Source organism: Salmo salar, chromosome ssa23, assembly GCF_905237065.1.
Source record: "Salmo salar chromosome ssa23, Ssal_v3.1, whole genome shotgun sequence".
Taxonomy (NCBI): Eukaryota; Metazoa; Chordata; class Actinopteri; order Salmoniformes; family Salmonidae; genus Salmo; species Salmo salar.
The window spans coordinates 42289658-42316187 of NC_059464.1; the positions used below are offsets into that span (position 1 = coordinate 42289658).

The window sequence follows — 26530 nt, forward strand, 5'->3', positions numbered from 1 at the left end:
GGCTCGAACCCACACACCATGCTGGCGTTGCAAACACCGTGCTCTACCAACTGAGCCACAGCAGACACCACAACTAAATAATGTATTCTCTCTGTGAGTCTGTCAAATCGAAAACCTTCATTAAATGCATTGGGTGAAGGTAAATTAATCCACGAATACGAATATCATTTAAAATATATCTCACATGACATTTTCACGAATTCATTTTCACGAATTCATTTTCATGAACTTGATATTAGCGTGAAGCCCATTCAAAAACACTACGGAACTTTGATAGGGTATTTAGATTTTACAGAGATGACTGATGTTATAGTTATCCAATCGGAGATTACTGTGACATTGGTGGCAAATCATCGACAAGTATTCTACTCACATTGGGCGAATGAGAACCGATCGAGTTCAACGTTACCAAACAGCAAAGAGGGAGGGGCTTCGAGTCGGGGCGCGAAGAGTTTGAGGAGAGAAGGAGCTGTAAAATGGCGAATCTTTAAAACTATAATGGTAGATACGTTTTAATATGATAAAAAAAAATCTAACGTGTAACAATTTTGCGTCTAAATAATTAGCTATTCAACACGTCGCAACTATATTGGCGCGGGCGTCTGCTCATTCCTAAACCGGTTTATGGTAAACAAACAAAAAATAGTAAACAAAGCTTGTTTAGCTAGTTTGAGCCAAGTAGCTAGCTAACGTTAGCAACTGTTGTATCTGAAGTTAGCATTAGCCAGTTCATGTTCAACCAGATGAGAAATTTGCTAACTTCGTGACAGCTATCTACTTAGTGTACATGGAGCAAGTGTCCCGTTCCAGCTATGGCTTTGCATAACTTAGTTTTTGTCATTGATGTGGATTATCGGCCATCAGGACACGTCAATGTGAAAAACCATCCACTGAAGCAGGGCATTCTCCGAATTCTGCTTCATTTCGGATATAAGTATGGATTCGAGAAGGTGCGATGGGGTTACAAATTCTGTCAATCAAGAACTGGACGCAATGGTAACCTGATATCCAGGGGCTCTGATTTTAAAGAACTACGAGACAAAACTTTTGAAGACTTCGAGGTGGAGTTTCAATTAAAGTTTGATGCAAGTGAGAAGACAATCTCGGCTCAGCCAAGGAATCAACCCACCAGCCCTGCTGCTTCCATACAGAATGCATTGAAAGAAGCTCTGTTGGACTTCCAATGGGACAGACCAGATATCACCTCTCCCACCAAATTGACATTGAGGCCCAGGAGAGGTCGAGCTGGTAAAGGAGGCCCTCCTCCACCAGAGGATGAATTGTCAAGCCTGGGGAGAAATGTGTTATTCCTCTTGTCAAGCTGTCCTCACTCCAGGGCAGATTTAGGAGAATATGTGTCCCTCGCTGGAATCCCTGCAGGTGTCAGTCACACAGATGTGTCCGACCGTATCCTGCCCAAGGGACTCCATGAAATGTTGGTCCAACGTCAAGTTGTCCTTCACTGGGTGGACAGCACTTCATACGTCCAGGTAACTAGTAACAGTTACTTTCAAATAACTAGACAAATGTCATTGGGAATCTGTTAAAAGACTTGCTGACCTGTCTTTCTCATTCCAGGTTATGAGAAGTGAGGAGCACTGGGTCTCAGATAGGCTTTCTGAGGTGTTGAGGGGGATGGGTGGTAGAGTGGTCCCCATGGACGCCCTGCTAAACCTGTGCTGTCCTCACAAGCCCTCCAGTGTTCAGTCCCCCGTAGAATCCCCTTCAGATGCCATTTTGGGGAGAGAGACCTTTCCACTCGACTCTAGCATGGGATACCTGTTGTCGTCAGAACGACTGTACCGCCTAGCGTTTCCTGTCCTGGGGGGAGTCCTGAGATGGGGGCAAGGTTTGTGACGCATGGAAGTGAACTGTCATTTGGAAAATCACCCTCTGTCACTCTCATGACATAACAAAGCTATTATGCCTACACATGTTAACCAAATCACAATAAAAGGCCACACTTGTAAATCTTGTAGTAGTGAATAGTATCATCATTGATATAAGAGTACAACCATCTGGTTTCACATCAACATGCTGTATTTCCCCTGTGTGCTGTCTGTCATGTACTCAGGTGATGCTCCACAGAGCTGCAGTGTGACGTTGGAGCCGGTTGCCCTCAGACAGAGGCTTCTCCCAGCCCCCGTGGAGGTCTGTCTGAAAGGGGTCCTTCAGGGCTGGGACGCCCACTCCCTCACAGAGGCGTCCTCCTCGGAGTCCTGGGTGCTGCAGTGTTCCAACAACAACCACACAGACCAGGGCCAAGCTGTCTTCCAACAGCTACTAAGGGAGCTCTCTGCCCAGGCTCTTCACATGGTAAAGCTGCACTGTAGTGCCAATGTTGCCAGATTCTGTTGACACTTTCCAAATGGGAATAAAACCACCCAATATGGCAACAATGTGTAGGACATGGAAGTACTGTTGTCTTCCTAGTTGAGTTGTCAGTGTGTTGTGTTCAATTGGAAACGAGATGGTTTCATCTAAACTGAAACAAACATCTGTCTGTTGTCCACTACGCTATGTTCACAATGGTCCTGATGCTCCCAACAGATCAGACTAATAAGTATCAAAATTCAAAATTATTATTTTACTGTAATGTCAAAATGATCAATGTTTTTGGGGCTAATAACTAGTTTGTTGTCTCCACAGTTTGCAGAGGTGAGTGACGGAGGAGACTTGCCATGCTCGGCCTTCCTGTCTCCCCTCTCAGCCCTCACGGCTTTGCTCACTGTCTTTCGGCCCAGCGTCGCTTCCGGCTACCACACCCTGACCTTGGATGCCATCGCCCCAGCAGCGGCGGACACCTCCTCAGACCTGCCCGAGGTGGTCAGCAGTGTCCTGGGAGGGTTCTATGACATCATGGAGGGAGATGGAGGTTATGATTGGCTCGGTTTCCTCTGTCTTTATTATCCACCTTGACATATCTGAGATGACTAGTAACTAGTAGTTACAGTAGGGTCTGAGATGACTAGCGACTCGTAGTTACAGTAGGGTCTGAGATGACTAGCGACTCGTAGTTACAGTAGGGTCTGAGATGACTAGCGGCTAGTAGTTACAGTAGGGTCTGAGATGACCAGTAACTAGTAGTTACAGTAGGGTCTGAGATGACTAGCGACTAGTAGTTACAGTAGGGTCTGAGATGACTAGCGACGTAGTTACTGTAGGGTCTGAGATGACTAGCGACTCGTAGTTACTGTAGGGTCTGAGATGACTAGCGGCTAGTAGTTACAGTAGGGTCTGAGATGACTAGTAGTTACAGTAGGGTCTGAGATGACTAGCGACTCGTAGTTACTGTAGGGTCTGAGATGACTAGTAGTTACAGTAGGGTCTGAGATGACTAGCGACTAGTAGTTACAGTGGGGTCTGAGATGACTAGTGACTAGTAGTTACTGTAGGGTCTGAGATGACTAGCGACTAGTAGTTACAGTAGGGTCTGAGATGACTAGCGACTCGTAGTTACTGTAGGGTCTGAGATGACTAGCTACTCGTAGTTACTGTAGGGTCTGAGATGACTAGCGACTCGTAGTTACTGTAGGGTCTGAGATGACTAGCGACTCGTAGTTACTGTAGGGTCTGAGATGACTAGCGACTCGTAGTTACTGTAGGGTCTGAGATGACTAGCGACTCGTAGTTACTGTAGGGTCTGAGATGACTAGCGACTCGTAGTTACTGTAGGGTCTGAGATGACTAGCGACTCGTAGTTACTGTAGGGTCTGAGATGACTAGCGACTCGTAGTTACTGTAGGGTCTGAGATGACTAGCGACTAGTAGTTACTGTAGGGTCTGAGATGACTAGCGACTAGTAGTTACAGTAGGGTCTGAGATGACTAGCGACTCGTAGTTACTGTAGGGTCTGAGATGACTAGCGACTCGTAGTTACAGTAGGGTCTGAGATGACTAGCGACTCGTAGTTACTGTAGGGTCTGAGATGACTAGCGACTCGTAGTTACTGTAGGGTCTGAGATGACTAGCGACTCGTAGTTACTGTAGGGTCTGAGATGACTAGCGACTCGTAGTTACTGTAGGGTCTGAGATGACTAGCGACTCGTAGTTACTGTAGGGTCTGAGATGACTAGCGACTCGTAGTTACTGTAGGGTCTGAGATGACTAGCGACTCGTAGTTACTGTAGGGTCCGAGATGACTAGCGACTAGTAGTTACAGTGGGGTCTGGGTCTGAGATGACTAGCGACTCGTAGTTACTGTAGGGTCTGAGATGACTAGCGACTCGTAGTTACAGTGGGGTCTGGGTCTGCGATGACTAGCGACTCGTAGTTACAGTGGGGTCTGGGTCTGAGATGACTAGCGACTCGTAGTTACTGTAGGGTCTGAGATGACTAGCGACTCGTAGTTACAATGGGGTCTGAGTCTGAGATGACTAGCGACTCGTAGTTACAGTGGGGTCTGGGTCTGAGATGACTAGCTACTCGTAGTTACTGTAGGGTCTGAGATGACTAGCTACTCGTAGTTACTGTAGTGTCTGAGATGACTAGCTACTCGTAGTTACTGTAGGGTCTGAGATGACTAGCGACTCGTAGTTACAGTAGGGTCTGGGTCTGAGATGACTAGCGACTCGTAGTTACTGTAGGGTCTGAGATGACTAGCGACTCGTAGTTACTGTAGGGTCTGAGATGACTAGCGACTCGTAGTTACTGTAGGGTCCGAGATGACTAGCGACTCGTAGTTACTGTAGGGTCTGAGATGACTAGCGACTCGTAGTTACTGTAGGGTCTGAGATGACTAGCGACTAGTAGTTACTGTAGGGTCTGAGATGACTAGCGACTCGTAGTTACTGTAGGGTCTGAGATGACTAGCGACTCGTAGTTACTGTAGGGTCTGAGATGACTAGCGACTCGTAGTTACTGTAGGGTCCGAGATGACTAGCGACTAGTAGTTACAGTGGGGTCTGGGTCTGAGATGACTAGCGACTCATAGTTACTGTAGGGTCTGAGATGACTAGCGACTCGTAGTTACAGTGGGGTCTGGGTCTGAGATGACTAGCGACTCGTAGTTACAGTAGGGTCTGAGATGACTAGCGACTAGTAGTTACAGTGGGGTCTGTGTCTGAGATGACTAGCGACTCGTAGTTACAGTGGGGTCTGGGTCTGAGATGACTAGCTACTCGTAGTTTTGTAGTGTCTGAGATGACTAGCGACTCGTAGTTACAGTGGGGTCTGGGTCTGAGATGACTAGCGACTCGTAGTTACTGTAGGGTCTGAGATGACTAGCTACTCGTAGTTACTGTAGGGTCTGAGATGACTTGCTACTCGTAGGTACTGTAGGGTCTGGGTCTGAGATGACTAGCGACTCGTAGTGAGTGGGGTCTGGGTCTGAGATGACTAGCAACTCGTAGTTACTGTAGGGTCTGAGATGACTAGCGACTCGTAGTTACTGTAGGGTCTGAGATGACTTGCTACTCGTAGTTACTGTAGGGTCTGAGATGACTAGCGACTCGTAGTTACTGTAGGGTCTGAGATGACTAGCGACTCGTAGTTACTGTAGGGTCTGAGATGACTAGCTACTCGTAGTTACTGTAGGGTCTGAGATGACTAGCGACTCGTAGTTACAGTGGGGTCTGAGATGACTACCTACTCGTAGTTACTGTAGGGTCTGAGATGACTAGCGACTCGTAGTTACTGTATGGTCTGAGATGACTGGCGACTCGTAGTTACTGTAGGGTCTGAGATGACTAGCGACTCGTAGTTACTGTAGGGTCTGAGATGACTAGCGACTCGTAGTTACTGTAGGGTCTGAGATGACTGGCGACTCGTAGTTACTGTAGGGTCTGAGATGACTAGCGACTCGTAGTTACTGTAGGGTCTGAGATGACTAGCTACTCGTAGTTACTGTAGGGTCTGAGATGACTAGCGACTAGTAGTTACAGTAGGGTCTGAGATGACTTGCTACTCGTAGTTACTGTAGGGTCTGAGATGACTAGCGACTCGTAGTTACTGTAGGGTCTGAGATGACTAGCGACTCGTAGTTACTGTAGGGTCTGAGATGACTTGCTACTCGTAGTTACTGTAGGGTCTGAGATGACTAGCGACTCGTAGTTACTGTAGGGTCTGAGATGACTAGCGACTAGTAGTTACAGTGGGGTCTGTGTCTGAGATGACTAGCGACTCGTAGTTACAGTGGGTTCTGGGTCTGAGATGACTAGCTACTCGTAGTTTTGTAGTGTCTGAGATGACTAGCGACTCGTAGTTACAGTGGGGTCTGGGTCTGAGATGACTAGCGACTCGTAGTTACTGTAGGGTCTGAGATGACTAGCTACTCGTAGTTACTGTAGGGTCTGAGATGACTTGCTACTCGTAGGTACTGTAGGGTCTGGGTCTGAGATGACTAGCGACTCGTAGTGAGTGGGGTCTGGGTCTGAGATGACTAGCAACTCGTAGTTACTGTAGGGTCTGAGATGACTAGCGACTCGTAGTTACTGTAGGGTCTGAGATGACTTGCTACTCGTAGTTACTGTAGGGTCTGAGATGACTAGCGACTCGTAGTTACTGTAGGGTCTGAGATGACTAGCGACTTGTAGTTACTGTAGGGTCTGAGATGACTAGCTACTCGTAGTTACTGTAGGGTCTGAGATGACTAGCGACTCGTAGTTACAGTGGGGTCTGAGATGACTACCTACTCGTAGTTACTGTAGGGTCTGAGATGACTAGCGACTCGTAGTTACTGTATGGTCTGAGATGACTGGCGACTCGTAGTTACTGTAGGGTCTGAGATGACTAGCGACTCGTAGTTACTGTAGGGTCTGAGATGACTAGCGACTCGTAGTTACTGTAGGGTCTGAGATGACTGGCGACTCGTAGTTACTGTAGGGTCTGAGATGACTAGCGACTCGTAGTTACTGTAGGGTCTGAGATGACTAGCTACTCGTAGTTACTGTAGGGTCTGAGATGACTAGCGACTAGTAGTTACAGTAGGGTCTGAGATGACTTGCTACTCGTAGTTACTGTAGGGTCTGAGATGACTAGCGACTCGTAGTTACTGTAGGGTCTGAGATGACTTGCTACTCGTAGTTACTGTAGGGTCTGAGATGACTAGCGACTCGTAGTTACTGTAGGGTCTGAGATGACTAGCGACTCGTAGTTACAGTGGGGTCTGGGTCTGAGATGACTTGCTACTCGTAGTTACTGTAGGGTCTGAGATGACTAGCGACTCGTAGTTACTGTAGGGTCTGAGATGACTAGCGACTCGTAGTTACTGTGGGGTCTGTGTCTGAGATGACTAGCGACTCGTAGTTACAGTGGGGTCTTGGTCTGAGATGACTTGCTACTCGTAGTTACTGTAGGGTCTGAGATGACTAGCGACTCGTAGTTACAGTGGGGTCTGGGTCTGAGATGACTAGCTACTCGTAGTTACTGTAGGGTCTGAGATGACTAGCGACTAGTAGTTACAGTAGGGTCTGAGATGACTAGCGACTCATAGTTACTGTAGGGTCTGAGATGACTAGCGACTCGTAGTTACTGTAGGGTCTGAGATGACTAGCGACTCGTAGTTACAGTGGGGTCTGAGATGACTAGCGACTAGTAGTTATTGGGGTCTGGGTCTGAGTTGACTAGCGACTCGTATTTACAGTATGGTCTGAGATGACTAGCGACTCATAGTTACAGTAGGGTCTCAGAAGACTAGCGACTCGTAGTTACAGTAGGGTCTCAGATGACTAGCGACTCGTAGTTACAGTAGGGTCTCAGATGACTAGCGACTCGTAGTTACAGTAGGGTCTGAGCTGACTAGTAACTAGTAGTTACAGTAGGGTCAGTGTCTGAGATCACTAGGGACTCGTCGTCACAGTACGGTCTGGGTCTGAGATGACTAGCGACTAGTAGTTACGGTAGGGTCTGAGACCACTCGCGGTGACGGTAGGGTCTGAGCGATAGCTCCACCTTGCTTCTGTGGCATTGCTGTCACCTTAATTGTCTGACCTTTTCTTACCTTTTATATCAAATTGAGTTTTCTATTCAATTACAGATCTCCAGAAAATGATTCACTCAATTAGTTTATTGGTGCAGTGTTATCGTAAGAGACTGTGTACTGTCCTTCCTCCACAGCTCCTCGAGTTGAGCCCCAGGTTCCTGACTGGGCACAGCAGGAGCTCAGCCATTGGTCCAGCCCACTGACCGCTGGGTTGGTGGAGGGCTGGTTCCCGCATGCTGACCAATCAGGAGTCAGCTCCCACTTAATGGAGTCAATGAGGTATGATTTGCCCTTTTTAACGTTATGTCTGTAATTATGTGTAGTTGAAATGTCACAATTTCTTAATATTAAATATAATGTCATTAGAACACTGTCGCCCAGTTTTTAAATACATAGATATCTAGGGCCCAATAACAATTTCCCGGTGGTTAGTGTCTTTCTTGCACATATATAAAAGTTGCAGCTGAACTGCTTTATCATGACCTTTAAACTATTATTGACTATGTCAATGTGTCCAGGCTGCTCCATGCGGTGCCAGAGGGTGAAACCGAGGGTCAGGAAGAGGAGCTGTCGGGCCTGGCAGAACTCTACCAGAGAATGACCTCCCAGTCCCACAGCGACAAGACGGGGAAGAAACGTAAGGAAACGCCACAGACCCTACTGGCTGTATATCCCCCTCCCCCCTCCCTCATATCTCTCAAGACCCCCCCCCCCAAGTGCCAGTGACTTCTGTTTGTATTTTAGAAATGTCTCAATATATTTTTATACTCATCAGCAAGCGTCTCGTGTTTGAACAGATGGCTTTAGATTCTTCTGTGATACGGCAGCGGTGTAGCAGCTCATAACCTACAATGACGAGACACTTGTTATCGTGTTGTTCTTCCCCTGCTGAGTGTCTGTCAACATCTCTCCTGCCGCCAGCAGGGGGCGCCCAGCGCACGCCGGTGAGGCAGAAGATGAAGACTATGAGCCGCTCACTGCAGATGCTGAACGTGGCCCGTCTGAATGTCAAGGCCCAGAAAAGCCAGGCTGGAGAGACTGAGGTGGGGGCGCCGGGGGCCGAGGGCTGCAGGGGACAGGAGAGGCTTGGGAAAAGACGCTCAGGAAACAGGGCCAAGACTGGACCCCAAGCCCAACGTAAGTGTCTTGTCTGTCTGGCCCGACGTAAGTGTCTTGTCTGTCTGGCCCGACGTAAGTGTCTCTGTCTGTCTGGCCCGACGTAAGTGTCTCTGTCTGTCTGGCCCGACGTAAGTGTCTTGTCTGTCTGGCCCGACGTAAGTGTCTTGTCTGTCTGGCCCGACGTAAGTGTCTTGTCTGTCTGGCCCGACGTAAGTGTCTTGTCTGTCTGGCCCGACGTAAGTGTCTTGTCTGTCTGGCCCGACGTAAGTGTCTTGTCTGTCTGGCCCGACGTAAGTGTCTTGTCTGTCTGGCCCGCGAAGTGTCTGTGTCTGTCTGGCCCGACGTAAGTGTCTTGTCTGTCTGGCCCGACGTAAGTGTCTTGTCTGTCTGGCCCGACGTAAGTGTCTTGTCTGTCTGGCCCGGCGTAAGTGTCTTGTCTGTCTGGCCCGACGTAAGTGTCTTGTCTGTCTGGCCCGACGTAAGTGTCTTGTCTTGTCTGTCTGGCCCGACGTAAGTGTCTTGTCTTGTCTGTCTGGCCCGACGTAAGTGTCTTGTCTGTCTGTCTGGCCCGACGTAAGTGTCTTGTCTGTCTGTCTGGCCCGACGTAAGTGTCTTGTCTGTCTGTCTGGCCCGACGTAAGTGTCTTGTCTGTCTGTCTGGCCCGACGTAAGTGTCTTGTCTGTCTGTCTGGCCCGACGTAAGTGTCTTGTCTGTCTGAAGTGTCTTGTCTGTCTGTCTGGCCCGACGTAAGTGTCTTGTCTGTCTGTCTGGCCCGACGTAAGTGTCTTGTCTGTCTGTCTGGCCCGACGTAAGTGTCTTGTCTGTCTGTCTGGCCCGACGTAAGTGTCTTGTCTGTCTGTTTGACCCCCACCAGAACAACAGGGATATATATCTTAAGTGTTCTGCTCCACAAAGGGCTCACCCATAGTCTCAGCATGGTTCAGATTCAGCTTTTAATGGTCAAATGATTGATAAGAGGCCTATTCTCATAATTGTTAGACAACGGAATGAAGATGGGTGTATTCAAGAGTGATTACAGAGCATTTAAATAAAACATTTTACTTTTATAGAATAGAGTTGGTTCTTTGTGTTCTACGCAGCATAGGGAATCATGCCAGCTCTGTACTTTCTGTTTATCTTCAATGAATGTTCTGAACATCCCACCAATTAATAACTGTCACAAACTTCCATTTCTACTCTCCTGTCAGACTTCAAGAGCGAGGCCGAGCTGCTGTCCCACCTGAAGGCCGGCTATGAGAAGACGGTGTCTGAGAGAGACTCCTCCCTCCTCACTGAGGCCCAGCACCACCTCTCTGCTGTCAAGATGTTCCTGGGGCCCAACCCAGACCTGGGGGTAAGACATTCCAGGGGCCCAACCCAGACCTGGGGGTAAGACAGACCTGGGGGTAAGACATTCCAGGGGCCCAACCCAGACCTGGGGGTAAGACAGACCTGGGGGTAAGACAGACCTGGGGGTAAGACAGACCTGGGGGTAAGACAGACCTGGGGGTAAGACGTTCCTGGGGCCCAACCCAGACCTGGGGGTAAGACAGACCTGGGGGTAAGATGTTCCTGGAGCCCAACCCAGACCTGGGGGTAAGACAGACCTGGGGGTAAGACATTCCAGGGGCCCAACCCAGACCTGGGGGTAAGACAGACCTGGGGGTAAGACAGACCTGGGGGTAAGAAAGACGTAGAGAAGAAAATACCTAGTGGACAGGTTCTGTTTGAAAATCCTGAAGGTCACTATCTCTTCTCCCCTTGATGTAAAAAAGCTAATGTGATGTAATACCTGACTTGACGTGACGGGATAAACGGCTAATGTGATGTAATACCTGACTTGACGGGATAAACGGCTAATGTGATGTAATACCTGACTTGACGGGATAAACGGCTAATGTGATGTAATACCTGACTTGACGGGATAAACGGCTAATGTGATGTAATACCTGACTTGACGGGATAAACGGCTAATGTGATGTAATACCTGACTTGACGGGATAAACGGCTAATGTGATGTAATACCTGACTTGACGGGATAAACGGCTAATGTGATGTAATACCTGACTTGACGTGACGGGTTAAACGGCTAATGTGATGTAATACCTGACTTGACTTGACGGGATAAACGGCTAATGTGATGTAATACCTGACTTGACGGGATAAACGGCTAATGTGATGTAATACCTGACTTGACGGGATAAACGGCTAATGTGATGTAATACCTGACTTGACGGGATAAACGGCTAATGTGATGTAATACCTGACTTGACGGGATAAACGGCTAATGTGATGTAATACCTGACTTGACGGGATAAACGGCTAATGTGATGTAATTCCTGACTTGACGGGATAAACGGCTAATGTGATGTAATACCTGACTTGACGGGATAAACGGCTAATGTGAATGCAAGGTAGGTTTGGGCGAATATTAGGATACCGAGTGGAGTAGCGGTCTAAGGCACTGCATCTCGGTGCAAGAGGCGTCACTACAGTCCCTGGTTCGAATCCAGGCTGTATCACATCCGGGCCGTGATTGGGAGTCCCATAGGGCGGTGCACAATTGGCCCTGCGTCACCGGGGTAGGCCGTCGTCGTAAATAAGAATTTGTTCTTAACTTAATTGCCTAGTTAAATAAAGGTTACACATACACTAAAACTGATTTATCGCGATATTTAACAAGTTTGATGATATGTAAATTCAGATATTGGCCAACCCTAATGCAAGAGTTCCTCTTCCTTACTGACTTCACTCTTTCTCTCTGCCCGGCAGGTGCAGGTCTGGCTCTTCGTCCAACAGAACCTGCTTAAGTCCAGCAAGTCTATCCGCCAGCTTTACAGCAACGCTCCTGACGCCGACAGCAAACTCAGAGAGTAAGTAGTGACTGTTAAACATAGTAGTCTCTGGCTTCAAAATATAATTAATATTAAATTGAACAGCAGCTTATGGTCTTCACCGATAAGTGTGATTTAAATGGAGGATTGTTTTCATCAAGCGCCGAACCGACTGAAACAGACTACCTGGGCTGGTCCAATAAGAAACGCTTGTTTTTGGTTTCATAATGTTTTACTACGGTTTTCCCTACTGAACACAACCAATTACTAAGACTGATATGTCTCTCTAAGGTGCCAGCTGCAGGCGGTTCTCAGGTTGGAGATGTGTCGACTCCTCCCCTCTGAGCAGCAGGCCGACACACCGGATGTGGAGCAGACAGTGGAGGAGGTAGGAAATGACTCATTGTAGCCACCTCCACAACCCCACATATTACTTCCTCCTACCTGAATCCAAACAAAACAGAGTCATTTGACAGGCTTTAATTTCTCCTTCCCTCTACCCAGGTGGCTGACATGTTGAGGATCATCTCTCTAACCAAAGACCCGGTGTACCTGGCCAAGTTCCTGCAAGATGAGGTCCTCCCTGTGTGAGTTTCTTCTCTGTGAAATCGGACTCAACTTTAGGGGTTGAATCCAGATTAAGGAGATGAGGAAAATACATCTACATAAAGTTACAATAAAAATAGTGCTATAATTAAGCAATAATGCCCGAGGGGGTGTGGTATATGGCCAATTTACCACGGCTAAGGGCTGTTCTTAAGCACGACACATCGCGGAGTGCCTGGATACAGCCCTTAGCCGTAGTATATTGGCCATATACCATAAACCCCCGAGGTGCCTTATTTCTATTATAAACTGGTTATCAATGTAATTAGAGCAGTAAAAATAAGTTTTGTCATACCCGTGGTATATGGTCTCGTATACCCTGGCTGTCAGCCTATCAGCATTCAGGGCTCGAACCACCCAGTTTATAAAAAGTTAGAGTAAATTGTGTTATGGGCTGTCAGGTTCCTGACGGCCATCCCTAGGGTCCTAGCAGACGTATACCACAGCCTGGGAACCCAGCTACCCGCCGCCCTCTCAGCCGTGCTGCCCTCTGACTTCTTCAGCGACGAGTCCGTGACCAAGGACAGCGTCTCTTCCTCCTCCTCCTCTCCTCCCCTCTCCACGGCCCTCAGCATGGCCTCCGACTGCAGGGAGCGGCTACAGGAGCTCCGCGACCGCTCCGCCAGCAAGAGGAGGTGAGTTACCTGGGGCCAGAGGCTTTATCTGCTGTGGTGCAGCTGTGTGGATGTGATACAATGACCGTTCCAAGTTGTCTGTTGTTAGTACACTTTCATATAGCCCTCTTTAACTCACCCATTAGTACACTTTCATATAGCCCTCTTTAACTCACCCATTAGTACACTTTCATATAGCCCTCTTTAACTCACCCATTAGTACACTTTCATATAGTCCTCTTTAACTCACCCATTAGTACACTTTCATATAGCCCTCTTTAACTCACCCATTAGTACACTTTCATATAGCCCTCTTTAACTCACCCATTAGTACACTTTCATATAGCCCTCTTTAACTCAACCGTTAGTACACTTTCATATAGCCCTCTTTAACTCACTTAAGTCTTTAACTCACGTTAGTACATATATAGCCCTCTTTAACTCACTAGTACACTTTCATATAGCCCTCTTTAACTCACCCGTTAGTACACTTTCATATAGCCCTCTTTAACTCACCTCTGTGTTTGAGGAGTGGGAGGCTGACTCGCCATCGCAGCATGACTGAAGCATCCCAGAGTCTACAGATAGAGGTGCCCAGGAAGTCCACCAGAGCGGTGAGCTAAGACGGGATACATTTATTTTATTCTACCACAGCTGTAAAGTCCAGTTAAATAGGGCCTCGATCACTGGGTCTTTGTAATATTGATCTTTTGTTACTCTTGTCTGAATGGATGTACAGTATGAACTTAGTAATTACCCAAATCTTGATCTCTCTCTCTGTGTTGTATGAACAGGCCAAGACAAAGCTCTGTGTTGCTGTGGAGAAACCAGCCGCTGAACCACCCCCAAAGCAGGCTGCACAAGGTAATTTCCTCCAACTCTGTTAGATCAATAAACTCCTTGTCTCATACACTCAGATTCAGAGTTGCATGTACATGGTTGCAGGTGTAATTGCAGGGTACAGTGAAAATCTTAGAATGTCCATAGGGGAAGCAGCAGGTAAGGTAAGTGACTGTTGAGGGTGTGGGGGAGAGAGAGAGAATGTCCATAGGGGAAGCAGCGGTTAAGGTAAGTGACTGTTGAGGGTGTGGGGAGGAGAGAGAATGTCCATAGGGGAAGCAGCGGGTAAGGTAAGTGACTGTTGAGGGTGTGGGGGGAGAGAGAGAATGTCCATAGGGGAAGCAGCGGGTAAGGTAAGTGACTGTTGAGGGTGTAGGGGGAGAGAGAGAGAATGTCCATAGGGGAAGCAGCAGGTAAGGTAAGTGACTGTTGAAGGTGTGGGGGAGAGAGAATGTCCATAGGGGAAGCAGCAGGTAAGGTAAGTGACTGTTGAGGGTGTGGGGGAGAGAGAGAATGCCCATAGGGGAAGCAGCAGGTAAGGTAAGTGACTGTTGAGGGTGTGGGGAGAGAGAGAATGTCCATAGGGGAAGCAGCAGGTAAGGTAAGTGACTGTTGAGGGTGTGGGGGAGAGAGAGAGAATGTCCATAGGGGAAGCAGCAGGTAAGGTAAGTGACTGTTGAGGGTGTGGGGAGAGAGAGAATGTCCATAGGGGAAGCAGCGGGTAAGGTAAGTGACTGTTGAGGGTGTGGGGGAGAGAGAGAGAATGTCCATAGGGGAAGCAGCAGGTAAGGTAAGTGACTGTTGAGGGTGTGGGGGGGAGAGAATGTCCATAGGGGAAGCAGCAGGTAAGGTAAGTGACTGTTGAGGGTGTGGGGGGAGAGAGAATGTCCATAGGGGGAAGTTGCAGGAGGGTGGAACAGGTAGCTGACTAGTGGTGGCTATTCAGCAGCCTGATGGTCTGAGGGTAGAAGCTATTGGCCAGTCTGACAGTTCTTGTCATGATGCTCCTGTACTGCGGGTGATTGAAGCGGGGAAAACAGGGCATAGCTCAGGTGGCTGGAGTCCCTGATGATCTTCTTGGGCCTGCCCTAGGTGTCCTGTAGGGCAGGCAGCCATCTTGTGCTGTGATTGTCCAATTTTAATACCACCTTTATTTGGTCCACAGAGATCACAAAGGTCCGGAGGAACTTGTTCAACCAGGAGACTATGTCCCCTTCCAAGAAGGCCAAGATGCCCAGGAGTCGGTCTGTCTCGGCCGTGGAGGGACTGAAGCGTAAAGGTCCCCAGGCGACAGAAGGTGGTGGTAACAACACTGTGTTCCATGATAGTTCAACATTCCAAGAGCTCAGTAACACAACTTAAAAGGTTTTGTTAGCAGCTGGGACTTACAGAGGAAATCTGCCCTTTCAGATCGACATTCCCTCCTGACCAAAAAGGTGACGGAGACGCCCCTTCATAAGCAGGTGTCCAACCGTCTGCTGCACAGGCAACAGATGGGCAGGTGAGTCCAACATGTTTTTTTTAAATCCTGATTCTAAAAGATATATATATAGTTGTGTCTATATATATATATATGACAGAACTAAAATAAATATATATATATATATATATATATATATATATATATATATATACATATACATACTGCTCAAAAAAATAAAGGGAACACTTAAACAACACAATGTAACTCCAAGTCAATCACACTTTTGTGAAATCAAACTGTCCACTTAGGAAGCAACACTGATTGACAATAAATGTCACATGTTGTTGTGCAAATGGAATAGACAACAGGTGGAAATTATAGGCAATTAGCAAGACACCCCCAATAAAGGAGTGGTTCTGCAGGTGGGGACCCCAGACCACTTCTCAGTTCCTATGCTTCCTGGCTGATGTTTTGGTCACTTTTGAATGCTGGCGGTGCTTTCACTCTAGTGGTAGCATGAGACGGAGTCTACAACCCACACAAGTGGCTCAGGTAGTGCAGCTCATCCAGGATGGCACATCAATGCGAGCTGTGGCAAGAAGGTTTGCTGTGTCTGTCAGCGTAGTGTCCAGAGCATGGAGGCGCTACCAGGAGACAGGCCAGTACATCAGGAGAAGTGGAGAAGGTCGTAGGAGGGCAACAACCCAGCAGCAGGACCGCTACCTCCGCCTTTGTGCAAGGAGGAGCAGGAGGAGCACTGCCAGAGCCCTGCAAAATGACCTGCAGCAGGCCACAAATGTGCATGTGTCTGCACAAACGGTCAGAAACAGACTCCATGAGGGTGGTATGAGGGCCCGACGTCCACAGGTGGGAGTTGTGCTTACAGCCCAACACCGTGCAGGACGTTTGGCATTTGCCAGAGAACACCAAGATTGGCAAATTCGCCACTGGCGCCATGTGCTCTTCACAGATGAAAGCAGGTTCACACTGAGCACGTGACAGACGTGACAGAGTCTGGAGACGCTGTGGAGAACGTTCTGCTGCCTGCAACATCCTCCAGCATGACCGGTTTGGCGGTGTGTCAGTCATGGTGTGGGGTGGCATTTCTTTGGGGGGCCGCACAGCCCTCCATGTGCTCGCCAGAGGTAGCCTGACTGCCATTAGGTACCGAGATGAGATCCTCAGACCCCTTGTGAGACCATATGCTGGTGCGGTTGGCCCTGGGTTCCTCCTAATGCAAGTCAATGCTGGACCTCATGTGGCTGGAGTGTGTCAGCAGTTCCTGCAAGAAGAAGGCATTGATGCTATGGACAGGCCCGCCCGTTCCCCAGACCTGAATCCAATTGAGCACATCTGGGACATCATGTCTCGCTCCATCCAATCAACGCCACGTTGCACCACAGACTGTCCAGGAGTTGGCGGATGCTTTAGTCCAGGTCTGGGAGGAGATCCCTCAGGAGACCATCTGCCACCTCATCAGGAGCATGCCCAGGCGTTGTAGGGAGGTTATACAGGCACGTGGAGGCCACACACACTACTGAGCCTCATTTTGACTTGTTTTAAGGACATTACATCAAAGTTGGATCAGCCTGTAGTGTGGTTTTCCACTTTAATTTTGAGTGTGACTCCAAATCCAGACCTTCATGGGTTGATAAATTGGATTTCCATTGATTATTTTTGTGTGATTTTGTTGTCAGCACATTCAACTATGTAAAGAAAAAAGTATTTAATAGGATTATTTTTTTCATTCAGATCTAGGATGTGTTGTTTAAGTGTTCCCTTTATTTTTTTGAGCAGTATATATATATGTAAAGTGTTGGTCCTATGTTTCATGAGCTGAAATAGAAGAGCCCAGAAATGTTCCATACATGTTGTGCACAAATTTGTTTAGATCCCTGTTAGTATTTCTCCTTTGCCAAGATAATCCATCCACCTGACAGGTGTGCCATATCAAGAAGCTGACTAAACAGCATGATCATTACACAGGTGCACCTTGTGCTGGGGGCAATAAAAGGCCACTAACACAATGCCACAGATGTCTAAAGTTTTGAGGAAGCGTGCAATTGGCATGTTGACTGCAGGAATGTCCACCAGAGCTGATGCCAGAGACTTAAAGGTTAATTTCTCTACCATCTACCGTAACCACGCCAGCTCAGGACCTCCACAACCGGCTTCTTCACCTGTGGCATCGTCTGAGACTAGCCACCTGGACAGCTGATGAAACTGGGTTTGAACAACCAATTTCTGCACAAACTGTCCGGAATGGTTTCAGGGAAGCTCATCTGTGTGCTCATCGTCCTCACCAGGGTCTTGACCTGACTGCAGTTCGGCATCGTAACCGACTTCAGTGGGCAAATTCTCACCTTCTATGGCCACTGGCACCCTGGAGAAGTGTGCTCTTCACTGATGAATCCCGGTTTCAACTGTACAGGACAGACAGAGTGTATGGCATCGTGTGGGTGAGCGGTTTGCTGATGTCAACGTTGTGAACAGAGTGCTCCATGGTAGAGGTGGGGTTATGGTGTGGGCAAGCATAAGCTACGGACAATAACACAATTGCATTTTATCAATGCCAATTTGAATCCACAGAGATACTGTGACGAGATCCTGAGGCCCATGGTCATCATCCACCCGCCATCACATCATGTTTCAGCATGATGATGCACAGCCCCATGTCGCAAGGATCACAGGTACACAATTCCTGGAAGCTGAAAATGTCCCAGTTCTTCCATGGCCTGCATCCTTACCAGGCATGTCACCCATTTGAGCATATTTAGGATGCTCTGGATCGAAGTGTACGACAGCGTGTTCTGGTTCCCAACACTATCCAGCAACTTCTTACAGCCATTTGAAGAGGAGTTGGACAACGTTCCTTAAGCCACAATCAACATCTTGATCAACTCTATATGAAAGATGTCACGCTGCATGAGGCAAATGAGGCTCACACCACATATTGACTTGGTATCTGAAACCAATAGATGCATTTCTGTATTGCCCCTGTCATGTGAAATCCATAGATTAGGGCCTAATGAATTTATTTCAAAAGAACTGATTTCCTTATATGACCTTTAACTCTGTAAATATTTTGAAATTGTTGCAGGTTGTGTTTTATATTTTTGTGTATATTTCCACAGAATGAGGTTGGAATAATTATTTGAAATTGTAAAAATGAGAATGCCTTTTTAGTGTAAGCTGTTTGAAAAGACTACCTGAAATGACTGCCTGTTTTGTTGGGATGGTGTTTTGGCCTGCCTGGGTCCATAGACCAGGCGGTAAATTAGTTAATAGACCAATAAGAAAGAGTTTCAAACCTCTGCCGATAACAGCTAGTTTTCCCCTCTCCACTCAGACCACTTCTAGTAAAATTATGTTTTGAGAAATTGCTAAGAAGCAATTTTTGTTTCTTTTTGACCATTTAAATTGAAAACAATCACAGTAAACTAATTATTTGTTACACAGAAATTATTTGATATTGAGATTACAAGAGGGGAAAAAACTGCTTTTAATATTGAGTAGTATGAATTAACTAGTATACTAGTGTTGATTAACTAGTGTTCATTGACACATTAATATTAGTTAATATGAGTTATTAATTTACTCTGATTCATATATGAAAAAATGGAGTCTTGCATCGTTGGCAGTGCAAATGGCTCATAATTTGCCTGTGGAGAGCCTTGTTGTATTAGTTTTAACATTTTTATTTGTTTAGGAGAAGTTATTACTGTAACTGAATTGGTAGCAGTACATCGTGGGGACGATAGTGGATATGTGAAATGTCCTTTCTGTTTGATTTGTCAGGAGGTCTGTCACGACAGGCGAGTGCATCGTTGAGGAGTCGCCAGTGAAGCCTCTAGAAGGTCAGTGACTGGTGCTAAGAGTCTACATGAAACAGTCAATGTCCTGTGCACATTTCTGAGATGCTCATTAACGTTTTTAATATCAACCACATCAACAATGTAATTGTATAGGTTGATAAATAGTCAGGGGTTTTAATAGTTTTTAAAATGACAATATTAAAGACATGAAAAATTATATTTATAACAGACTTGAGGAGGAGTCCAAGATTGGAGAAGTTTGCCAGGAGACATTCCAGCTTCTACTCAAGCTCCCAGTCTCGTTCCTGCAACCTGGACAAAGCTCTCTCCTCTCAGCTCCCGCTCAGTGACAGCAAAATAGGTAGGTGGACTAAACACCATTATTTCAGGTGTATCTGTATAGTTACCACCGTTCAATATTCTGTGTAGTCTTTCAGCTGACACATATTGACATCATTGTTCATTCAATTTCTGTAGGTGCGGTAAACCTGCGGTCAGTACGGTCTCCGGTTCGTCTTCTGTTTGAAGCCACACAGTCCAGGTCCAGCTGGAGGCACTTGTCTAACTCTGATGTCTTCCAGGTAACTACTTCATCTCGTTGAACCTCTTCAGTTGTCATGCAGTGCATTCTGAAAGTATTCAGACCCCTTTTTCACTTTTTCCATATTTTGTTACGTCACAGCCTTATTCTAAAATGGATAAAAACATTTTTAATCCTCATCAATCTACACACAATTCCCCCCCTTCATAAATTAGACATTTTTGCACCTTTTTATAAAAAGAAAACATAAATACCTTATTTACATAAGTATTCAGACCCTTTGCTATGTACTTTGTTTTTATTATGGATCCCCATTAGCTGCTGCCAAGGCAGCAACTACTGTTCCTGAGGTCTGGCAAAATTAAGGCAGTTATACAATTTTAAAAACATAAGGAGACTCAAAATTGAGCTCAGGTGTATCCTGTTTCCATTGGTCATCCTTGAGATGCTTCTATGATTTGGAAAGTCACACACCTGTCTATATAAGGTCCCACAGTTGACACTGCATGTCAGAGCAAAAACCAAGCCATGAGGTCGAAGGAGTTGTCCATAGAGCTCCGAGACAGGATTGTGTTGAGGCACAGATCTGGTGGAAGGGTACCTAAACATTAAGACCCCAAGAACACAGTGGCCTCCATCAAATGGAATAAGTTTGGAACCACCAGAACTCTTCCTAGAGCTGGCCGTGCAGCCAAACTGAGCAATCGTAGGAGAAGGGCCTTGGTCAGAGAGCTCTGACAGAGCTCTAGAGTTCCTCTGTGGAGATGGGGAAAAACTTACAGAAGGACAACCATCTCTGCAGCACTCTACCAATCAGGCCTTTGTGGTAGAGTAGCCAGACAGAAGCCACTCCTCAGTAAAAGGCACATGACAGCCCGCTTGGAGTTTGCCAAGCGGCACCTAAAGGACTCTGACCGTGAGAAATAAGATTCTCTGGTCTGATGAAACCAATATTGAACTATTTGGCCTGAATGCCAATGCCTGGCACCGCTCATCACCTGGCCAATACCATACCTACGGTGAAGCATGGTGGTGGCAGCATCATGCTGTGGGGATGTTTTTCAGCTGCAGGGACTGGGAGACTAGTCAGTATTGAGGGGAAAGATGAACGGAGCGAAGAACAGAGAGATCCTTGGTGATAACCTGCTCAGGACCTCAGACTGGGGCGAAGGTTCACCTTCCAACAGGACAACAACCCAAAGCACACAGCCAAGACAACTAAGGAGTGGCTTTGGGACAAGTCTCTGAATGTCCTTGCGTGGCCCAGCCATAGCCCGGACTTGAACCCGATTTTGAAAATCTCTGGAGAGACCTGAAAATAGCTGTGCAGTGATGCTCCCCATCCAACCTGACAGAGCTTGAGAGGATCTGCAGAGAAGAATGGGAGAAACTCCCCAAATACAAGTGTGCCAAGCTTGTAGCGTCATACCCAAGAAGGGTCTTAATACTTATGTAAAATGTCTGATTTTTTATACATTTATCAAAACAGTTTTTGCTTTGTCATTGTGGTATTATGTGTAGATTTCTTTTTTAAATATATTTTTTTTAATCCATTTTAGAATAAGTCTGTAATGTGAAAAAGTGAAGGGGTCTGAATAATTGCCGAATGCACTGTATTCCACAATTTTCTTCTCCCAAGCAAAGAATAGCAATACTGATCTTAATTTGCTATACTTATTGGAAATACTTGATTGGTTTTCCTTTTCAGAGTCCAAAGAATACTCCTACAAAGTCGCCTGGTAGACACTGTAGGTCTGCTAGAGGGAGCAAGACACCAAGAAGCCCTCAGACCCCCAGAACACCTAAGAACTTCAGGTCCTCCAGGCTCCAGAGTTACTCGGACACAGACCGCCAGATGGCAGGGCCCTCTCACGGGCAGGGCGGCATGGCCCTGAGATCCCCAGCCAGGAGGAGCCTGGTGCTGGAGATGCCCCAAAAGGAGAGCCCTCTGAAGGGCATCCTGAGGACTCCGGTCAAGACATTACTGGAGCGTCTGTCTCCCATCGGCCCTCGCCTGCTCCAGAGCCCACCCTGTTCCAGAACGCCCAGGAAGCACGTCACCTGGTCCCCGTCTCCACAGAAACTTAGAGTCGCGGAGACTGACACACCCTTCAAGGTGCCTGAATCGCCTCACCTTTTCACACAACGCTCTCCAAGGCTGTTGATGAACACACCCGACAAGTTCTGCAGTCCGCTCAAGAGTCCCAGCAGCAAACGGCCGATATCTAAAACTCCAGAAAAAGTAGTACAGAGATCGCACAGAATTTCCCCCCAAGCATCTCTGTCCAGGATTCCGGAAAATTCTTCTGCAGGTGGCGTTGAGGTGACGCCAGAGAAAAGTGGACGTCAGAGGTCTTCCAAACGGCTTATGGGAAAGTTCAACACACCTGTTAAGGATGAGCAGGACCTCCCTGATGGTACTCAGAAACGCCACTCTTCTGGTTCCACACCACCTCCTGACCACCCACCCACTCCCACAACCCCCAGGAAATCTCTGAGCCCAGCCCACGGCATGCTCACACCCTCTGGAGGAACCCCTGTTGAACAATCTCTCTCCATGCCTCCGCACCAAGGCATGCTCACACCGACGAAAAGGACCTCAGGATTGTCAAGGTCCGTAACGTCACCAAAGACTCTTGTCAAAACCCAACTGAATAAAACGACTGTTGTCACCACCTCTTCAGCGAAACGTTTGACCAGGACTAGCTCTGGCCAGGGTGTGCAAGCTAAAACCAGGGAGAACCTGATATCCCTGTCCAATGAGAGTTTAACTGTAGTAAAAGCCAGCACGGATCTTACGAGTAAGGAAACCAGTGACACCGTGTCCAGTGGAAATGTGCCGCTGGACTTCCACGAGAGGGAGCCGTCTTCCCAGGCCTTGTGGGGAGAGATGGGGGCCAGCTCGCAGCAACTTGACTCTTCCCAGTTCAGCACCACCTCCGAGGACGAGAGCATCGACATCTCCGAGGCCAAAGTGGTCATGACCCAAATCACTGACGGCCTCAAGATGAACATATCCTTCTCCAGGAAACCCTCAAAGACCGACGACCAAGTCTTCCAGTTCACCGGAGCCTCTACCAAACAGCCAATACCCGCAGAAACCAGTAAACCTGGGAGAAGCTACGGTTTCCGCCAGACCCCTGACCGCCAGCAGAGGGAGGCGGCAGTCCGTTGGGGGTACTCCACTGAACCATCTCGGTTCTCCACCCCCAGGACTTCAGGAATAAGTCGCAAGAAGGAGCTCGTCACCCCGAACCCCCTAACATACAAAGTGGAGCTGGAGATGCAAGCGTCGGGGCTGCCCAAGCTTAAGTTAAAGCGCATGGACTCTTTCAATGGGGATGGGGCTGCAGGGTCTCCGACTCCCACTGGCAGTATGAACCTCCCCCACACGGACAGCCCTCTCGCGCTCTGCTCCAAACACAGAGACCCCGGTCACGTTTCGCCATCGCTATGCACTCCCGCCAAGGGCACTCCAGGGAAAGGGGGCTTCCAGACGTACATCTGCCAGTCCTACACCCCCACGCGCCACCCCGCAGGGACCATGTCCCCCCTGGGCACAGCTGAGCTCATCCCCCTGACCCCGTCCCCCCAGAGCATGGGGAGGTCCACCCCAGAGAGCCTCAACAGCTGGCCCCGCAAGAAGAGGGCTCGGCCTGGGGTGGTGGGGGGCAAGCAGCGGGGACTGAAGGAGGAGACCCTACTAGAGGGGCTGGGGATGTTGGACGAGGCAGAGCTGGAGGGAATCTACAGACTGAAGGAGACTGACGCACTACTAATGGCTCCCACGTCCAGCCAGGTTACCAGGTCCTCCCCTGGTAAGAGAGAAGGCTCTCCCCTGGACCAGCTGGAGGACATGGACTGGATAGAGAACCAGGTTCAGCAGGCTGAAGGTGCCGAGCCTCTGATAGATGAAGAATCCGTCTTGGCCACTGGAACTGTTCACTGTGAGTTTTTATTAATTGAATTTATTCATATGATTCCTCTAATGGTGAACTTTTCATCTGTTTATTGATTAGCAATAGTTGATTTTTGTTTGATTGATTTGATTATCTTCAGCAGTGGTAACACCCCCGAGCTCTAAGGTGAGGAAGCCAGTGTCTGCCAGTGGGATTCTAGCCCTCACTCAGTCGCCCATGTTATTCAAGGGGAAGGCAGGTTCTGCCACCAAGAGATCTCATCATTTTATAGGTGAGATTATGCTCAGACTTATTTTGCTTGTATGTATGTTTATTATTCTACAACCACTGTTTAGTTTTGTTTGTAATATCTCAGCTAGGAATTTTAAAATATGCCATTTTAGTTCAGAAAAGGCTAAATGATGTGTGAAGAAATGTACATCTGATTGTCTTTTAGATGAAGCCCATTCTCAGAAGAAGATTGAGTTTGAGTTGGAGCGCTCTCCCTTCAGCCAGGCCCCCAGGCGGCCAACTACAAGAAACACCTACAGTAGGAAGAGACTGCTGGACTGACCTGGCCTGGCCTGACCTGTCCTGGCCTGGAATAGCCTGGACTGACCCAGCAAGTCACCCTGTCAGACTTCTTTCAACCCAGCAACAGTTTTGTAAGATATTCTTTAAACAGGGGGCCCTGTTGATTATTTGATATGAAGCCTCAGAAAAAAGTTCTGCCACAACCTGTCCCAAGAGAAAATCTTTGAACACTTGGATTTTTCTCCAACCCTGGGTTGATGGCTGGTTCCTTTGGTTTGGGATGTGTATGACAGAAGTACTTTCTTGCGATATTTGTGACTCCATAAGGTCAAATACAAACACGTTTTTTTTTTCTCTCTCTTTGGATCAAAAGCGTTAGTTGAACTATATTACAATCAAGTCACATCATGAACGTTTAAGAGATTTATGGTTCTTAATGTCTATTTATTGGATAGTTTGTTGGTTTATTTTTTTATTTTTTGTCACCAATACTACTTTTTCGTAAAAGGGAAGATATGTACATATGTTTATATATTGAAATTATTTTGTAAATAAAAGCTTAACTCTTAAATAAAGCAATTAACATTCCTAATTTGACTGTTTTTAAAACAAATGATTTGTACTGTATTATTTGTATACCAAGATTAGTAAAGTTACCCATAACTGGGCTGAAATGGACACCTGTTCGTCGAACATCTCATTCCAAAATCAAGGGCATTAATATGGAGTTGGTCCCCCCCTTTGCTGCTATAACAGCCTCCACTCTTCTGGGATGGATTTTCACTAGATGTTGGAAAATTGCTGCGGGGACTTGCTTCCAATTCAGCCATGAGCATTAGTGAGGTCGGGCACTGCTATTGGGCAATTAGGCCTGGCTCGCAGTCTGTGTTTCAAGTTCTTCCACACCAATCTCGACAAACCATTTCTGTATGGACCTCGCTTTGTGAATGGGGATATTGTCATGCTGAAACAGGAAAGGGCCTTCCCCAAACTGTTGCCACAAAGTTGGAAACACAGAATTGTCTTGAATGTCATTGTATGCTGTAGCGTTAAGATTTCCCTTCACTGGAACTAAGGGTCTAGCCCGAACCACGAAAATCAGACAGACCATTATTCCTCCTCCACCAGACTTTACAGTTGGCACTATGCATTGGGACAGGTAGCATTCTTCTGGCATCTGTCAAACCAAGATTTGTCCATTGGACTGCCGGATGGCGAAGCGTGATTCATCACTCCAGAGTCCAATGGCGGCGAGCTTTACACCACTCCAGCATTGCACATGGTGATCTTATGCATGGAAAGCAATTTCATGAAGCTCCCGACGAACAGTCCTTGTGCTGACGTTGCTTCTAGAGGCAGTTTGGATCTTGGTACTGAGTGTTGCAACCGAGGACAGGCAATTTTTACCTACTAAGCGCTTCAGCACTCGGCGGTCCCGTTCTGTGAGCTTGTGTGGCCTACCACTTCTCGGGTTGAGCCGTTGTTGCTCCTAGATGTTTCCACTTCACAATAACAGCACTTAAAGTTGACCGGAGAAGCTCGAGCAGGACAGAAATTTAACGAAGGGTAGGTGCCTATGACGGTGCCATGTTGAAAGTCACTGAGCTCTTCAGTACGGGCCATTCTACTGCCAATGTTTGTGTATGGAAATTGCATGGCTTTGTGCTCAATTTTATACACCTGTCAGAATTAGGTATGGCTGAAATAGCCAAATCCACTCATTTGAAGTGGTGTCCACATACTTTTGGCCATAGTGTAATCTTTTTATCTTTAAATATCAATATTTCTAGATTGTTTGTGGTAGATTTTATATTTTAAAGTATTTTAAATTCCTTTTCACAAAACAATATAAAATAGTTAACCATATATAAGATATTAAAGTTATTTGAATTAAATAAAATGAAAAACTAATACCACAATTATTAGTGTTTATTAAAAATATATAAGTAACGTTCTTTATCGTTAGAATCCCCCCCAATGTTCAATGTTCACTGAATGTTCAGTATGTGACTGACAAGGTATCAAGTCTGGGTTGTTTACACTATTCGAGATGGTGCTAGCCTAGTTGGCTGAAGGTAAGGCCACACTGAGATGCATGAACTTGGATGAAATCAAAAATTACATGGGGATAGACCTACATCATTATCTACTTTTTTTCCCCCAGATTAATTGCATACTTAACAAAGGCGGACATATTGTGTGTTTTTGCATAAACAATCATGTTAGTTGTTATTCATCCAGCAACCGATGACTTCCATTGAAAAAACTATTGGCTCAATACAGATTCAAAATACATACAAAATTGGCTCAATACAGACACAAAATCTCACTGTTGTGGCCATAATCAAAAACGTAGGCGTTAGCTCTGGGAACTAAAATTAGTC

The 26530-nt window shown here is 47.0% G+C and overlaps 1 protein-coding gene across 4 annotated transcripts; it reads left to right on the forward strand.

Moving 5' to 3' along the window:
* The first annotated feature begins 424 nt into the window (after positions 1-424).
* LOC106584655 (TopBP1-interacting, checkpoint, and replication regulator) lies at positions 425-24759 on the forward strand. Of its 4 annotated transcripts, none has more exons than XM_014170153.2 (22): positions 425-1490; positions 1579-1849; positions 2075-2316; positions 2650-2875; positions 8056-8200; positions 8440-8558; positions 8843-9058; positions 10249-10394; positions 11813-11913; positions 12166-12262; positions 12379-12461; positions 12882-13115; positions 13624-13708; positions 13889-13958; positions 15100-15231; positions 15345-15435; positions 19156-19214; positions 19402-19533; positions 19650-19753; positions 21422-23660; positions 23773-23904; positions 24070-24759. In XM_014170153.2, the coding sequence occupies exons 1-22, from the start codon at positions 813-815 to the stop codon at positions 24183-24185; spliced, it is 5718 nt and encodes a 1905-aa protein (XP_014025628.2). In that variant the 5' UTR covers positions 425-812; the 3' UTR covers positions 24186-24759. The 4 variants fall into 4 exon arrangements, with proteins under 4 accessions (XP_014025628.2, XP_014025630.2, XP_014025631.2 ...); XM_014170155.2 differs by having other exon boundaries at positions 23776-23904; XM_014170156.2 differs by having other exon boundaries at positions 13627-13708.
* The last annotated feature ends 1771 nt before the right edge of the window (positions 24760-26530 follow it).